General features: G+C 40.5%; 1 protein-coding gene across 1 annotated transcript; it reads right to left on the bottom strand.

Annotated features, from left to right (window-relative positions):
• Positions 1 to 425: 425 nt before the first annotated feature.
• LOC127646812 (tubulin beta chain-like) lies at positions 426 to 11575 on the bottom strand. Its single transcript, XM_052130715.1, has 4 exons — positions 11419 to 11575; positions 5122 to 5230; positions 4143 to 4253; positions 426 to 3382 (listed from the first exon to the last, which is right to left on the bottom strand). The coding sequence occupies exons 1-4, from the start codon at positions 11473 to 11475 to the stop codon at positions 2223 to 2225; spliced, it is 1437 nt and encodes a 478-aa protein (XP_051986675.1). The 5' UTR covers positions 11476 to 11575; the 3' UTR covers positions 426 to 2222.
• Positions 11576 to 18808: the final 7233 nt, after the last annotated feature.

Here is an 18808-nt window from a genome sequence, read left to right on the forward strand (position 1 = left end):
TGAGCTCTTATGTTGTGTGATTATACTTGCTTTATTAATAGCAAGTTCTGGTTCTCATTTTAGATAAAGTCTGCTTTCAAACTAGCATCAAATCACTTTTACTGGCTTGCAAGTCTGTAGGTTGTATAAAGATGTGATAATGTGCTGTTTTGTTCTTGGAATAAAGCATGCACACTGTCTTGTTTATCAACATTTTCAAGACAGTTAATATAATCATTATCTGTCAGGCCATACTAGGATAGTGGTGGTATGTTTCAACTATTTAATATGAGAAAATCGGGTGTGGAGTTTTGCATTGGTGATTCCATTCAGACTAGAGTTGGAAATTTACATAACATGTATGTGTTTGAAATTATTATAAGTGCGTAATTATAAAAAAGTAATGTGTATTCATTAGTTTTATTCAAATATGTACAGTGTTCCACCATTGAGTGATTACGAAAATATTAGACAACGCAAAATTAAGTGCTTTATATAAATGTGGTTAAGCAGAAAACTTGAACAATTTTAGGAAATGCACAAAATAAAAATAAGTAAACATCATTCTAGTAGAGGAAGTATTTGATATTAAATGTATTAAACTTAACAGTTCAAAACAATTATGGATAAAGCAAAGCTTTGATGCCGTCAAGTGTCAAGATGAAGATTTATTTTCACTAGAGACCCCTTGGTGTATTTCCTTACATTTTGAAAGGCAACAAGTAATCAGTTATTAGATATTGAGGAATAATCCTTAATTACACTAATTTCCTCAGGGAATGTTAACACAAATAAAACAATAAGAACTAGAAATACTTAAATACAAAGCATATACATAAAAAAATGTTAAGTACTGAAATGGCAGTATTTTTTGTGCCTTTTACTCATTACATTGTATAAATGATTGATATTTAAAGGAATAAATCCCCCCAAAATATAAATGCTCTCATCATTTACTCAAACTTATGCTATCCCAGATGTCTATGACTTTCTTCTGCACAACATAAATTAAGATCTTTAGCACTGTAGGTCCATAGAATGCAAGTGAATGGTGAATACAATTTTGAAGCTCCAAAAAGCACAAAATTAATCCATCAGACTCCAGTGGTTTAATTAATGTCTTCTGAACCAATTGGTTTTGGGTGAGAGCAGAACAAAATATAACTGCTTTATCAATATAAATCTTGACATCAGCAGTCTCCTTGGCGATCATGATTTCAAGCTTGATTACACTTCCTAGCGCCATCTAGCACTGTGCAACCTAGGAAGTGTAATCGAGCTTGACATCATGATCGTGCCAAGCTGTACAGTGAAAAAGGAGTTACATTTTGGTCTGTTCTCACCCAAAACCGATTGGATTGATTCAAAAGACATTGATTAAGCCACTGGAGTCTTATGGACTACCTGTATCTTAACTGGTAGAGCATGGCACTAGCAATGCTAAGATCATGGGTTTGAATTCCAGGAAACACACAAACTGATCAAATGTATGCGCTGAATGCCCTGCAAGGGGATAAATTGCCCTGGATAAAAACGTTTGCTAAATGCAGACATGTAAATGTTTATGTTGTCTTTATGTGCTTTTTGGAGCTTTAAAATTTTGTTCACCATTCACTTCCATTTTATGGACCTACAGAGCTGAGACAGTCTTCTAAAAGTCTTTGTTTCTGTTCTGCAGAAGAAGGAAAGTCAAACACGTGGGATAGCATGAGGGTGAGTAAATGATGAGAGAATTTACATTGTTGGGTGAACTATTCCTTTTAGTAAGAAAATTGCTAGTAAAAAATATATAATTTCTGTCTTCAATGAAGGATAAGAAAAAAAAAAACAGAAAATAAAACAAAACATTAAACTCAGCCTGAAGCCATATACTGTAGTACTGTTATGCTACACACAGGAGAAAATTAATCTTATGTACTAAATCCATTTCTTTACAATCTTTTTCAAAATGTTTCTTTAGTTTTGCAGAACTAACAGAACAAACAGAAATAGCTATGTTTTTGTCTCCAGAGATTATGTTATTTACTTTGTTATCTGCAAAACATAAGTTGTAAGATATCGTAAAGCTTTGGAGAACATTAATATACATCTGCATGAAAATATTTTCGGTAAAAATTATATTTTCTTTTCCCTGTGTTTTATTAATGAAATGTAAAATTTATTCACCTGGACGTAAGCAATATTTGACAGTTTGCATTAAAAAGTGTTCCCACTCAAACAATCATATCCAGTTTTCGATCACATCAAGCCATATTCACCAAAGCCTGCTCTTCTTCATTGACAGACGTTTCAGTGACCACCTCAGTCTTTATCTCCACTCTGGTGCTCCTTGCTGTCGATGACAGACCCTCTTCTTCTGTCACTTCATCTTCTCCTTCCCAATCCAGATCAGCTGTGGCGTCCTGATATTGCTGGTACTCTGAAACCAGATCATTCATGTTGCTCTCGGCCTCTGTGAACTCCAGTTCATCCATGCCCTCCCCCGTGTACCAGTGCAGGAAGGCCTTGCGTCTGAACATCAAAGTGAACTGCTCGCCTATGCGCTTAAATATCTCCTGGATTGCGGTGTTGTTTCCAATAAAAGTAGAGGACATTTTGAGGCCACGTGGCGGAATATCGCAAACGGCCACTTTGACGTTGTGAGGGATCCAGTCCACAAAGTAGTTGCTATTTTTCTGCTGAATTGCAAGCATTTGCTCATCAATCTCTTTGGTGGACATGCGACCACGGAAAATGCCGGCCACAGTCAGGTAGCGCCCTCGACGTGGGTCACATGCAGTCATCATGTTACGGGCATCGAACATCTGCTGGGTGAGCTCAGGCACTGTAAGGGCACAGTATTGCAGGCTGCCACGTGCTGTTAGTGGAGCAAAACCTGTCATAAAGAAATGGAGACGCGGAAAGGGCACCATATTGACGGCCAGCTTGCGAAGGTCGGCATTCAGTTGACCTGGGAAACGTAGGGAGGTCGTGACCCCACTCATGGTTAGGGATACAAGGTGGTTGAGATCTCCATAGGTTGGTGTTGTGAGCTTTAGGGTACGGAAGCAGATGTCGTACAGCGCTTCGTTGTCAATACAAAACGTCTCATCAGTATTCTCAATTAGTTGGTGAATTGATAGTGTTGCATTGTATGGCTCCACTACTGTATCTGAGACCTTTGGTGAGGGCATTATGCTAAAACTATTCATGATGCGGTCGGGGTACTCCTCTCGGATCTTGTTGATAATGAGAGTACCCATTCCGGAACCGGTACCACCACCCAATGAATGGACAAACTGAAAGCCCTGCATGCAGTCGCAGCTCTCAGCTTCGTTACGGACACGATCCACAACTTGCTCCACAAGTTCTGCACCTTCTGTATAATGACCTTTAGCCCAGTTATTGCCAGCTCCAGAATTCCCTATACATAAACAGATAGGAAAACAGCATCAGAGATAACTTTATGGGTGTCATTTTGCCAAATAAATCATGTTCTTGGACCAACATCCTTGTTGGATCTGAATCAAAACTCCCATAAACAACCAGATTTCAAGGTATTGTTTAGGTTAGGCCAGGCCTGGATCTAGAAGGGTTACATTAGGGGGCAATAGCAAATAATGGAGAAGCATTAGCATTTAACAGTGTTTTGTGGTTAGCGCAATGCCGATACAATTCAACCCTTTGCTTCAATTGTGCTTGGGGTATAGCAACCCAAGTAGGTATAGCTGCAGGCCAGAGATCTCCAAATGGAGGCGGAATCTCCAAAATAGGGCGGGTTGCTCAAGAAGGGGGTTGTGCTCCAAACTTTTTTCTAAGTCCTTTTTTACCATCATTCTCCACTTCCACTTTCACATTCTTCTTTTGTTTTTGGTGATTCACATTAGATGTACATATCACCAACTACTGGGCAGGGAGGAGAATTTATAATAAAAAAAAGGACTTAAATGTTGATCGGTTTCTTACCCACACCTATCATATAATCTCTAAATTTAAAATTACTTTTATGCTGCCTTTATGTGCTTATTGGAGTTTCAAAATGTTGGTACCCATTAACTTGCATTGTGAAGACCTAGTCATACACAATTCATACACATCTGGGATGGTATGACGGTGAGTAAATGATGGGTGAACTATTCCTTAAGAGTGTCCTGTAACAAAGTAAAATGTCAATGTTGGTTCACCGTGTATAAAATTGTCTGGTCTGAAGAGTTGTCCTATGTGACTGCCCCTCACGCTGTCCATAGTGCCTGGCTCGAGGTCCACTAACAGAGCTCTCGGAACATATTTCCCACCTGAGAGGTAAAGAAGCGTTTCAATCACTGAAATCGTAATTGTAATAGAATAGAGTAACCAGACTTTGGAACTGCCGACACACATCTCTCACCACAATGCATACAATTCCCAATTTCAAAGAATACCAAAGATTCATGAATGCATAGCCAAAAATTAAAATCAAAACTAGACTAAATATTATTTACTATGGCCCCAAAATTTATTTGGACACTTCAATCACATTTAAAAAATATTTATTTCATTGCATTAGATACTGTAATGACCTAAGCTTCATTTATTTTTTACAAAGAGTAGTTTGTTAAAGCTGAAGTGTGTAACCTTTTCAATGTTAAAAATACTTTATCTTATTCCAGCTTATTATGCAGAGACACAAGTAAGCCGTTGGTAGGCTGATTTCCTCAAAAACTGTAAATACTTTGTCTCTGTGGTGCTATAACAATTTGTTTTGAGCTACCTGTCCAGCAACATTGGCTTCACCAATGCATGAATTGGGGCAGGCCCATCATTTTGTTTGATCAATGGCAGCAGACTGGGAAAATTTTAGAAAAAGCTGTTTGAAAACCATGTTTATTTTTGCCATTCTAATTGGAGAAGCTAGTGGTGCAGAAATTAAACACTTCAGCTTTAGGGTTTCAATTGTAAAACAATATACTGTATACAGTTCAAATGAAGAACAAAGTACCTGGACACTTTTAGGTTGTAAAAATGTAAATAGTTAATGTGATGAAATACAACTGTAGCTACTGTGCCTACATACATTCACAAAAAATTGCAAATACCATTTTGAGCCTATATGGCAATAAAATGAAAACATGAATGTGACTGGATTATAATGTGTAAGGGGCTGTTGTCCTATATCAGAATTACCATGTGCTTCATTGAAGTAAACATTGACCCTCTCCAACTGAAGGTCCGTGTCACCCTCATATGCTCCCACACTGTTAATACCATGTTCATCACTGATTACCTCCCAGAACTGCAAACACACAGAAACACTTTAGTTTTCATTTTTTAATTTGATCTCAATGAATGTTAGTCACCATACCCCATTTAGACTTGAGGAAGTTCCTGTATTTTTCCACATTTTGACCTGGTGTAATGAATGTAGGAAGAAGTCAAGAGAGCAGGATCTAAATGCAGCTTTGATTTTATAAGAAAACGATTCCAGATACAAAGCTTGGTGTAAGGAAGTGGACCCTCTGAAGGAAGCCGGAGCTGATCAAACATCCAAACATAAGACGAACACACATTAATGAGGTGCTTTTCTGCTCCACATAGACATGCATAGCTTTTTGTTGCATCTCTCTCTCTCTCCCAGAGTCTCTCGACCTCAGCTCTGATTGCGGCTTTATCCCCCGGCTGCCAACACAATACAATCACCAACAGCTTGGCGGTATAATTCACTCCAGGTGTCCATCCCAGGCCTCACTCCGCACCTCACCCCGCCCCGCTCTCCACATACCCCCATCAACCGACACAGCCCGGGCAGCTCTCTAGCCTGTGCCTTACTCCCCCCCCCCCATTTCTGGAGAGGAGCCACTGACCTTTCGGCTGACCAAGCGCTGGATGGTTTTCCCTGCCTCCGTGAAACAGGAACAGCTCTAGAGGAAAGAGAGGGAAAATACGTCTGCTCCGAACACGCCGCCCACCCATTCCTCAGCCAGCTGGATCACCTCTGTCAGCGATAACAGTCGATGGTACTGGACTCGCTCAAACGTCCATTTCATTAGTCTGCTGATGAGCCGCTTCAAAACCACCAGATCGTATATCCTCTGCGTCACATTCTTGAGGGAGCAGCCAGGTCTCAGCGTGGTCATCCTTCTAAGTCCTGGGTTTCGGCACCAGTGTAAAGAAGTTGACTCTCGGAAGGAAGCGGGAGCTGATCAAACATCCAACATAAGACACTTTATTGTCAGCACTTTTCAGTGTAACAAAGACATTCAACACCACTGCTTTTCAGCAGCATGAACACACATTAACGAGGTGCTTTTCAGCTCCACATAGACATGTGGACAAGCTTCGTACATCTCTCTGCCATCTGCCGCTGTCTCTTCTCCTTAAATACTCCCGCCTCCCCTCGCTGGAACAAGGGGGTATGTGGTGAACAGGGCGGAGCTGAGCGGCCTTTCTCTGCCCAGACACCGCTCGGCTCCGCCCTGCTCACCACATACCCAATCCGCAAACTCAGGTCAGGGTTTTCTCCGACCACTCAGCCATCCCTTCCGATTGCTGGTCGATGCAGTGCTCCAGTGCCACTGGATCGAGTAGTCCCTCAGCGTCTCGACCCTCAGTCAGAAGCAAGGAATCCTTGACGGCGCGTCCTTCCTCCTTCACGGGTTTCGGCACCAGTGTAACAATTAAAGATGGGAAAGGAGGAAGCTGGGTCCGGCTTGACAAACACATAAACATTTAATAACACTTTTCAGTGTACAAAGAAACAAAAACATGCACTGCTTTTCAGCCAGCATCATCAAATCATAAAAACACTCAGACACGCGGACAAGCTTCGTACATCTCTCTCCCATCTGCCACTATCTCTTCTGCATAAATACTCCCGCTTCACCTCGCTGTAACGAGCGGTGCCCAGACACTGCTCAGCTCCACCCTGCTCACCACACTTGGAAAACACAATAACAAAACAAAACTCAAATTCGGTAACTGAACAAGGTAAACGAGAAACAGCTGGGAACAATCAGGGCAGGAACCAGGAACAGAGACACAAGCCTTCATTACTAAACAAAACTTCAAACTAAAAATATCTTAAACATTTTGCGACCTCTGGTGGCCACTAGGGCAAAAGTCTCAGGTGTGACATAGCCCCCCCCCCCTTTATGGAGTGACTCCTGGCGCTCCTAAACATAACATTAAAACAAAATATATATGTATATATATATATATATATATATATATATATATATATATATATATATATATATATATATTGTTAACGGTAGGAGCAGTACAGACCAAGTGGCCAAGATGGAGTGGACGGGGAATCTGAAGACCGACGTGATCCAGGAGACCAAAGGGGCCAGAGCAGATCAGGCAGATGGCCAGGAGACCAAGGAGATGACCACAGGGCAGGGACTGGTACAGGCAGCCTGGTAGGCAGCCACAGGGCCGGGACAGGGTCAGGAGGCCTGGGAGACGGCAACAGGGCAGGGACTGGGTCAGGAGGCCTGGGAGGTGGCCCCAGAGCTGGGACTGGGTCAGGTGGTGAAGTCACTGGAGGAGGAGTCTCTGGGAGAGCGGGCAGAGTCGTGGAAGACTCTGAGGGTGGAGTCGCCATAGTCCGGAGCACTGGCAGCGACTGGGAAACAACCTCCATGCTTGTGAGCATGGGTAGTGACAGGGGAACGACTTCCTTGGTCGTGAGCACGGGCAGTGACAGGGGATAAGGAGCCTTTCTTCTCTTCTGCTTCCTGACAGCCAGAAGGTGGGGCCGTGGGAGGCTCGATGAAAAAAGGCGGAGCCATGGGAGGCTCGAAGGGCGGAGCCATGTTGCCCCTCCACTGAAAATTTCAATAGGGCTGAAGCGTGCATGAACGCTGACTCTGGGATGGATGAGACTGGCAACGCTGGCTCTGGGACTAACGAGGCTTGCAACACTGGCTCTGGGACGGACAAGGCTTGCAACTCTTGCTCTGGGATGGACGAGGCTTCAAGAACAGGCTCGTTGACCATGGCAGGCATGCTTGTTGGCCGTGGCAGGTGTGGGAGTTGGCTCTTTGGCCTTGGCAGGCGTGGTCATTGGCTTGTTGGCCGTGGCAGGTATGGCCATTGGCTCGTTACAAAACTTGGAAAACACAGGAACAAAAAAAACTAAAACTCGGGAACAGAACAAACGTTACATCCATGGGGATTACAGGAAACAACAACTGACAAAAACACAAGCAAACACAAGGGCATTAAATAAATTTGGGACAAACAAGGTAAACAAGAAACAGCTGGGAAAAATCAGGGCAGGAACCAGAACAGAGACACAAGTATGTAAACATAATTTCTGCCCTCTGGTGGCCGCTAGGGCAAAAGTATCAGGTGTGATACCTGAATAAGTTATTGTGTTTTCTCCATGAGACCTGAGGAAGTTCCTGTAGTTTTCCTTATTTTGATCCCCAAAAAAATATTTTCCCCATTTGTACATGATTATACAAATAACAGGTGTAACAATGTGAAATAAGACAAATAAAATTGTATTAAAATGATCTAAAAAAATTGTTGCGTTCAGATTCCCTGTGTGAACAAATTCCTGGAATTGTATTCCAACTGGATGAAATGAAATACAGTAAAAAAAGAAAAAGAAAAGAAAAGTGAATTGGTCAGTTTTAACCGGAACTCAATATTAGAGTTAGCACAGCACAATGAAAATGAACATTTAAAATCTTATTATGATGAATTGGGAAGGTGAAAATTGGCTGATAATCCAATAAAACAAAAATGACTAAGTAAGTCAAATATATATTAAATAATGTGACTAAGTTCAATATTCAACATTTTCTGACATTTATAATGTTCTTAAAATGTTAGCATGAAAAAAGTTATTCAGACATCATTAATTGAATGTTCTTAAACTTAAAAACATTTTTTTTTTATTCCAAAATGTTCAAACATTGGTAATACTTTATTTTACAGTGTCCCTTGTTATACATATTACATGTATTGACTATAGTAATAACAGTAAATTATGCATAAATACAAGCAAAGAACCCTAAACCTATAGTAGGCTACATGTGTTGTTAATTAATATTACTCAGTACTTACTTGTGTAATTACACCGTAAAAAAAGGACACAGTAAAATATGGTAAAGTGTAACCCAAACATTTTCCAGAACGTTACTTTAAAGGTGCAATATGTAAACTTTTTCATGTAAAATTCGCCTTATTTTTTTGCCAATGTGTGAACGGCTTGTAACGCAACTTAAAAAATTTGCCCTTCCCGGACTTCCTAGGTTGCCTATTAAAGCCTGTAGGCTGATTTTCATGCGAAGGGAGCGGGTCGCTTTTGCCGGGAAAATCCAAAAGATGTGACGTTTATGCGCGCTCCAGAGAGCATTGCCTCAGTGCTTCTCTTCCTCTATTCAACAGCGACAACAAAATGCAACACTAGGTAACGTTATCTTAGAGATGGAATCCAGCAAACATCCGGCTCCCAGCACAACACCGACTCCTACACAAAACGTAAGCCAAAAAAACATTTATCTACTGAATACTGTCTGGCTAAGCGGGAACGTGATCGAGCGAAAACTAGAGTGAACATCGGGACCTCCATTCGGTTTTGGGGATCAAAACTGATCTTGAATTGGCATTCTTCTTATTAGACAGGTAAGCTTACATAACTGCAAAGCATGTGAAATATAGTGCCATAAGGATTGATCTGTGTAATTTCAGCTAACTTGGTCTTGCCTGCTGACGATTGCAAGCTACCTTGCTTCATAACTTTCAAATAATTTCAACGATCTTCTCTTTACTAAATGTCTATTATTCAGTAAGGTAAACTACAAAAGCACATAAAATGAATGCTAGACAATGTTCAAGATAATGCAAAAAGACCCATTCATTAGTGTAACGTAACTTAGTTATACAGAAAATATATACATTCTATTATTATAAATCAATAGCGCATCGATATATCAAAATGACAGTTGTGATGGAATCACATCAGTACTGAAATATCAACATATTTATAATGTACAGTCTATTTTATAAACAGCAACTGTCGTCATCCACCAAATTTAGCTAACAGTTATTGATAAAGCTGGCTAGCTATCTAATGCCGACATAGGCTATCGTATAAATGCAGTCAAAGTATCATGCAAAGAAAAATGATTACTTCAAACTACAGTCTCGCATAGTCAGACCTATATTCACACTTTGTTTTAGCCCTGTTCCAGCACTGGAGAGTCAAATATAATATACAGTCTCAAAGTTTGTAGTAAAACAATCATAACTATGTAATTTTAATTATGCTACCTCATCTGTCAGCATGATGCCGGTGAATCATGTTCAGCCTCTTTGTATGTTACGTCATTGTTTTGTTCAATGCTCGCTCGCATCTCTATGGAGTGTGTGCACAAGCACGAGCAGCAGGTAGCTAGCTGCAGTTCACCAAACGACCACAGGTGTAATTAATAACAAGGGTTTCTGAATCTTACAACTGCACCTTTAACCATCCAAAAGCTTTCTTGAGACGTTTAAAAAAACTGGACATTTTGAACATTCCCAGAACTTTAAAATAATGTTTTCAAAATCTAATGGGAACGTTAGGAAAACGTTGAACACAAAATTGTGCTTGCTCTTCCGAATAGCTTTCCATTTTTAACACCATTGTCCTGCATCTCTCTCTCTGAAACATAAAGAACACTGAGCTCATGTCCAAGATAAAGAAGGCCCACCCAGCCACCCTCCGCCGTGCCTCTTATCTTACAGTAGACCACTGTAGGGGAACACCCAATGAACGCACATATCATCATTTCAAAGGCTCATTCAGTTTAAAAACAAAGTTGATTTAATTAGTAGTAAAGTAGCAAAAAAGTCATTTTTTTTTATTTGTTATTGTTTAGTTTTTTGTTTACTGTTAACAAAAAATGTGCATTACACTATTTAGCATTGTGTCGCTGATTGATGTAAAAAAAAAATACAAAACATTATAAAACGTTTAATATAAAGACAATACTTAGCAAATTTAATGTAACTAAAAAATCTATGTATAACAAACTATGGGCTTTTAACATTTACAGACCCCCAATCCAGACTTTGCTAGCATAGGGCCCCACAATATATATAAAAATGCTATATTTTCTTTGTAAAACTTACATAATAAATTTCATCAGTAACATATAAATATATATGATTACCTTTTAACAGATAATGAATGTACCACATTTATACTCATATTTTTTTTAATATGTATTGAATATTTGTACACAAAATCCATATCTGTATATTTGTCCAGAGACTCCCTGAAAGAACTTTATGAACCCACAGGAGACCCCCCCAAACAAAAGATTTTTTACAAATGAAATTAATAAACAGAAATAACCCCACAATAATAATAAAAAAGTCTTCTGTTATGCATCCAGACTCCATTGCTCGCAACAAGCTGAGTTTAAGACAGCAATAACATTCAAGATAAAAATAAATATTCTGAGCATACTCATCTCACACCTTTGAGCCGATCTGATTTCCACACTGTCCGATCTGTAGATGAACAATCTCTCGCATGATGACAAAGTTAGGATGAAGAAAGAGCAGGAATAACCTTAAACGTGCATATGAAGTACCTAAAATGGGTGTAGTACCAATGCTGACATCATAAGAGGGAGTCACCCCTATGCCACATAACATAGGCATACTGTACCAGTCAAAGTTACTAGTACAGTATGTTCCATATCAAATGGTGTTTTAATGCAAAAGTGTAGCACAATTGCCAAATTAATGTTATTTATGAAGTAATTAAGCTTACTTAAATATTTTTGAACACTTAAACACTTTTGCATGACAGGAAGTCCACATCATCGTGAGTGACCATCAGGCACTGTCTCTCTGGTGTGAATGATAAGGCTCTGACAGGCCCTATCTGTCCCACTGCAGTGACACAGAGCATCAGAAAGACAGACAGAACAGGCACTCCTTGTCTGTGTGTGTATGTGAGTGTTTCCTGCAACAGAGAAAATAATCTAGTGGAGTTAGAGTTTGTTTGTATATTTATTTTTTTATTGAAGTTGACAATAATGTACATTATAAACTTACAGTATATTTTAATATGGAGTCCCAGATCTGTGCAGTTTTACATTTAATTAACAGATGCCACATTTGTGCCCATAGTAGTTGTCTAAAGACTCTTTTTGCTGCACAAAACTAATAGTTTAAAATGTGTATTTTATTTTATTTTATTTTATTTCACAAGAAGTTGTTACATTTGAAAATTAATGAAATCATCCATCCTTTAGTCATACAGTAAGATGTTTCAAACCAAAATTGTTTAAATGACCCAAAGTCATTGGAAAGTGTGAAAGGGTGGCACTGTCGTAGATAATGGCAACGCATGAGGCATGTTATGGGACAGATTAAGAACAGAAGGCAACCTATTGTGCGAGTTATTTAACTTTCCGAGAAGAAGGAAAGTGGTAATGTATTTAGCAAAGTAGTGTGTTTGTATAAACTGTGTCAGATCTGCAGTTCCAATGAGGTCTTTGATAATATCCGGTCCTTTTATTAAAGGGAATCAAATGGAAAAATAGCAAGAAGGAGAGAAAGAGAGAAAGATGCCGGACAAGGGTGTCAATTTCTCTCTATTTATTTAGGTTATTTATACTCTTCCTTGTGACCTCTTAAGTCTTTTAGATTCTCAGTGTGTCTAATCAGAAAATAAGACTTTTGAGGAATTATTTATTAAGCAACTTCTTGTCAATTGCTAAGCATCATGCTATTATTTTAGCATTCCAGTGTAATGTGCGCCATGTGCAATAAATCTTCAAATACTTTATAGTGGAGCTGGATACAAGGCTGTTTTCATGATCACAATAACAACACATAAAGGATATTATTATTATAACATTATTATTAGAGCGGAGCAGGGCAGGCTGGGCTGGAACAACGCACGCCCAGTCCCCAATCAGCCTGATGGGGGCACATGAGGGATATAGGTGGCCGGTGACCACAGTTCGAGAGAGAGAGAGAATTATAGGCAGCTGCTCTGTGTTTATGTTTGTGTGTTTTTCATTCAGTTTATTATTAAATCTATTATTTATATTGTCAAGCAGGTTCTCGCCGTCTCCTTTCCCTTAACCCACTTTACACTGGTGCCGAAACCCGAGAAGGAGGACTGGATGCATGTCGCGGAGTCCTAGACACTGCTGTCCACCCAGGGGAGTGCAGCTGACATCCGCCGGGGGACGGAGTATCCCGACCGCTCAGACGTGGAGAACGGCCGCCGCCCGGAAGGCGAGTGGGGACTGGACTCCCAGACTACCTGGAGGGAAGGAGCCGCTGCCGGGGGCGGACGAGTGCCCTGCTGTCCTGCGTGCGTTGTGCCAGCCCGGCCCCGTCCTCCTCCGCTCTACAACCATATATATTTTATGCACATTATGCAAGTCCAACCATTTTACACACACACACACACACATGCACACACACTTCAGTAGATATAAATGAAACATCTATGCCAATACACACAATTTTTATTTGTTATTTACTTATTATTTTCATGTATTCAAATATAAACAATGGATTTGCAAAAATGTATCACTTGAGTTCATATTAACATTATAATTATTCAGACAACGTTAATAATAATAATTTAAAAAAAACAGAAATTTCCATTTTAAATCAATTTTCAGTTTCAAAGAATCTTATTGCCATAAAATAATTTAATATTCATGAATATTTTATGGTTTACATCAAAATCGTTATCTCACTGAATGTTGTACAACAAAGTAAATTTAATATAAAGAAAAAACTCAGCAAATTTAATAAATGTATAATTAACTGACAATCAGAGGTTTTCAGTCTTTATAGACCCAGGGACCCCCCAAACTCGGAACCCAAAGACAGGGCCCCACGATATAAAAAGCTTTCTCTGTAAAATTGATAAAATAACTTTTATTATTTAAATTATTTTACAAAATGTTCGCTTCCAACTTTTGACAAAATATAATTGTACCACTATTAGAAATATTTGTAATATATTAAATATACAATATTTCTTAAGTATCAACACATTAATAACTAACTACATAAATATATGACAGACAAAAGTGATTTCTTTTTCAATAGAATAAAATAAAATTATATATATATATATATATATATATATATATATATATATATATATATATATATGTATATTTGCAATAGATGTCCTTTTACGGAGTGACTATTTGCACTAGGTGTAAAAAGCATCTACCACACAGCGTGGCTACTGGTTTAACTAAAGTATTTTAGTAACCATGTTTGTTTGTTTGTTTGTTTATTTTGCAGAATTCATTGTTTTTCATGCTATTAACAATGATGTTACTACAGTAATATGGTGTTAAATGTGCACTCAGTAAATTTAATAACACACTTCTAGCAAACTGTAAACATTGGTCTCTACATTCTCCACTATTTCGCCAATTGCCTTTCCAAATTGACAAATGTGAAAACCCTTTTAGATAATGAGTTCACTTACAAATCAGAGCTTGAGCATTATAAATAAACCATATGATCAAGCAAAAAACTGATTATTGATAACTTATTATTAAAAAGAAAACACTGAAATATCACACTGACATAAGTATTCATACACTTAACTCAGTGCTTTGTTGAAGCACGTTTGGCGGCAATAACAATCTTTTTGGAGTCTTTTTGGGTATGACGTGACGAGCTTTGTACACCTGTCAGGTTGGATGGAGACTGTTGGTGGACAGCCATTTTCAGTTCTCTCCAGAGGTGTTTGATTGGGTTCAAGTCTGGGCTCTGGCTGGGCCACTCAAGGGCATTCACAGAGTTGTTCCTAAGCCACCCTTGCATTGTCTTGGCTGTGTACTTAGGGTCATTGTCCTTTTGGAAGGTGAACCTTTGGCCCAGTCTGAGGTTCTGGACCAGGTTTTCATAAAGGATATATCTGTATTTTGATGTGTTCAGCTTTCCTTTAACCTTGACCAATCCCCCAGTCCCCCATTGTCTTTTCCAGCCAATTTTCAGATTATCTGATTTTCCATAAACATTGGACAACATTTCGGATGATTTAAAAATTCCTTATTTCACTTCTAAAACATTTTTTTTCCATCACAAACTGCAAATAAAGTCCTCTATAATTTAATATATCATGGCAAACATACTGCAAATTAGCAAATCATTAAATAATTAACTGTTTTACACTAAAGCAGTTAATGCAGCTCCATCTTCTCCATTCACTTACATTCAAACAGCTCTCCTTGTTGACCGTTAAAAGATGTTAACGCGGTTGACGTATTCGAACCAGCCGAATAAGGACTCTATACGTAGCCTAAGTATATCTATGATGTGCAGACCCTCTCCATGTAGAATAAAACAGCTTTTATAAGGTTACTGATATAACTTACTGTGACGAGGAGGAGGGAGTGGCCGTGCTGTGATGGTGCAAGGGCCGCGCTGAATCAGCTGATCAGTGAGAGAGCGAGATAAAGGGCTAACGGAGAGAGAGAGAGAAGAACTTACTCACTGGCTCCTGGACGCGCTGTCACCTGGTCCTCAACCACTCCTCCGCCGCATCATGGCCCAGCCACGCCCTCCTCGTCACACTTACGCGTGTTTTAATGGGGATAGCTCGCCCAAATAGTTAGCAGAGTTAGACAGAGACTCACAACGTGGCTGGCATTCTATAGGAGGCATTTATTTTCAGCCTCACATGAAATTTGCCGTTAGCAAACACCACTGTAAACAGCGTTATTTAATAAAAAGAAAACTCAAAAAGAGCAACAGAAATGTGAAAATCTCCTGTGCCCCGCAGACATGCTGTGTTGTGTTAACTATGTAGACCGAGCTCTCAATGGAAAAGGAAACACCTTGGTTATGTACGTAACCTCGGTTCCCTGAGACAAAGGGAACAAGACGTTGCATTTTTTTAATGAAGTTCCTGTAACTTTGACAGAGACAGAGAGGACTTGTTTTGAGGGATATGTTATGTCTAGGCTGTAAAACCTTGCAAATGTGTTTTGAGAAGACTATCCTGCTGCAAAACATATGTCTTGTAAGGACACACTATTTGTATATGCCCATGAAGAGGCCGTGCATTTAGTTGAATGTATTTTAACACCATTTGGGCAATTCGCACCCTTCGACTCATAAGCCAAGGTGACCGTATCAACGATCCAGTGAGAAAGTCTTTGCTTGGAGACGTACATTCTTTCGTGCATCCTCCATAGCACACAAAGAGTTGGTTAGACATTCTGAATTAGTGTGTTCACTCAACGCATGTGTGTAGCACTCAAATTGGGCATAACAAATACAAGGACTGTTCCTCAACTGAATGAACTGGAGGAGGGAAAAATTCTTGAAGGTGAACCACCTGCGCTATGAAGGGTGTGTTTATAACCTTAGGCACATAGCCTTTTCTGGGTTTGACAGTGATTTTGAAAGACCTTGACCAAACTCCAGACATAAATTGTCAACTGACCGTGCTTGCAAATCACCAACCCGTATTACTGAGGCCAAAGCCAGAAGTGATGCAGTCTTAAGAGAAAACACGCAATTCAACATAGTCCAGAGGCTTGAAGGGAGGCCCCACGAGCACGTTTAGGACCAAGTTAGGTCCCAAGTTGGGGCTATAGCCAGGCCAGCTGAAATTAGCTGCCCTGCCCTCTAGCAATTATGATTAAACCATGTTTTCCTACAGAGGTGCCGGTTTCAGGTGTGTGATAGGCAGATACTGTATAATCGCCACATAAACTGGAGCATAGACAGAGTGAGCCCTGCGTCTGATCACTCTTAAGACATTTTTGAATTTGATGTATGGAGGCAGTTCACTTGCATTTGTGGTCAGCACTTTATTTCTGAAAAATTGACCCAGCATAACACCCTGTTGGTAGAATGCTGGCGCTGTCCATGGTGGACACCAGCTATGACATGCTATGACAACATTTTGAACAACTATATTCCTTTCCCGACAAACAGCAGTTGGCAAGTGGGGAACAGTATTCTGTGTCAGGAGCACTTTAGCTGCACGGGGGGGGTTTCCCATCGACGCGGGACTTGCGCTGAAGCGGTTGCCTTTGTTTGGGCCATGGCTTGCATGGCTTTACCAGTGGTTCGCCATTTGCGGTACTGAGTCAGCAGATATGGGTTTTTAAGCTGGATGCTGGCCTGACACAGAGAGGAGCCAGCCAGTTGTGATGAAGAGCCTCCGAAAAGGCCAGCTGGAGACACCGGAGCATCAAATAGAGCGCCTTTTCCCACGTCACGCATTTCCGTGAGGGTCAACCAAATGTGACGATCCAAAAACACCAGGTTGCTCATTGACTTGCCAATGGCCTGTGCAGTGACTTTCGTGGCTCGCAGCACTAAGAACGTCTCTGGATCGTAGCCTTGCTTGTCCATTTGTTTGAGGAGCTTAGCTTGGAAAACTTTGTGTGGAGTGCTGAACAAGTTTGGCCCACCGCTGAGTATGCTTTTTCAGCCAGTGGGGACATTTATCAACATGGCTTAGAAAGATGAATGGCGCCCTGCTGCTCGCCGGGCAGAGATATGCCGCTACCGCCTATTTTAGGGGGGATCGTTGGGCATAACTTTTGTCTTCCCTGCGGTCCACTTTGTTGAAAAGAGAGGAATAGCTGTGTAAGCGAGCTAAATAGGACACATGCCAGGATTTTGTCAGTTCGTTATGAACTTCTGTGAAGAGCGGGGCAGATCTGCAGAACGCGGTCTCTTGATGTCATCTGGACTGCACGAACCATTCATCAAGGCCAGATTTTTCAGGTTTCTCTGGAGATTACTCTAGACCGAGCTCTTCGGCCACCCTTGAAAGGATGCAAAGCATCTCCTTTTCAGTTGTGCGTGCATGCTCCTCGCCCTCACTGGGGGAAGGGGCAGCAACGTTATCCACTGACCACTCACCAGATGCAGCGAGAGATATAACATGATCACCCCCAGCATCAGATCCACTGAACATGACGAGGTGGTGTGCTCCTGCAGAGGGCCGAAGCTCATCACGTACATACTGTAACTGCATACATGGAGATTGAGGGGATACAAAACTCCTGCCGAAGCGCTGCAGGGAATCAGGAAGCTGAAGCAACACGCTCACCAGCGAAGCATCAAGGCGGAGTAAATGTTCACTGGGAGACTGCAGGGGAGTAGAGGGCTTCTAGGCGAGAGATGAGTTGCTGTTGTGAAAGAAGAAAATTCTGAGGAATAGTGTTTGCGTGCCTGCTTTTATAGCGGACTGCTTTGCGCCTCAAAGGGCGGGGCTCAAACACCATAGCCAAACACTAATATTAGAATATTACGGATAGTGTAGAGAGAGTTCAACTAGGTCACGTAGAAGGACACTCCCCATATGCCTAAGCAGAACACAATGTCAGGTATACTGAGTCGTAAAGGAACAGTAAAGAATGCGCTGCTCTTGCGCAGTATCAAATCTACCTGTGACAGTTACTGTAGTAAAACCATGGTTAATTTTGTAAGGCAAGTTTAGGGTTACGTTTAGGGGTAGGGGTTGGTGTAGGATGGCGGCGGGACTCTAAATAAACACAATAAACATGTTGCCCATATACTGTGTTTGTATTTAATTAGGTGTGCAAACAGCATCTAACACTATTTTTGAAGCTACTTAGTGCAAATAATGTAATTTTGGCTACTATTTACACTTAGTGCAACTAGCCTATGCCTTTTTGTCTTTTTTACATAAGAGGTATTTTAAGCGAATAAATGGGTTACAAAAACGTAAATTGTGAATGCAATTTTCCATGCCACGACACTGAGTGACCTCCCTCTGTGCTCTTGAAAATGTAACGCTTGGTGCAAAAGTTACAACAGAGAGCTGTTCCCAGATCAGCACGAAAGACCAAAACTGAGCAGCGCTCCATCGAACGAGGAG

Source organism: Xyrauchen texanus, chromosome 7 (genome assembly GCF_025860055.1).
Source record: "Xyrauchen texanus isolate HMW12.3.18 chromosome 7, RBS_HiC_50CHRs, whole genome shotgun sequence".
Classification (NCBI taxonomy): domain Eukaryota; kingdom Metazoa; phylum Chordata; class Actinopteri; order Cypriniformes; family Catostomidae; genus Xyrauchen; species Xyrauchen texanus.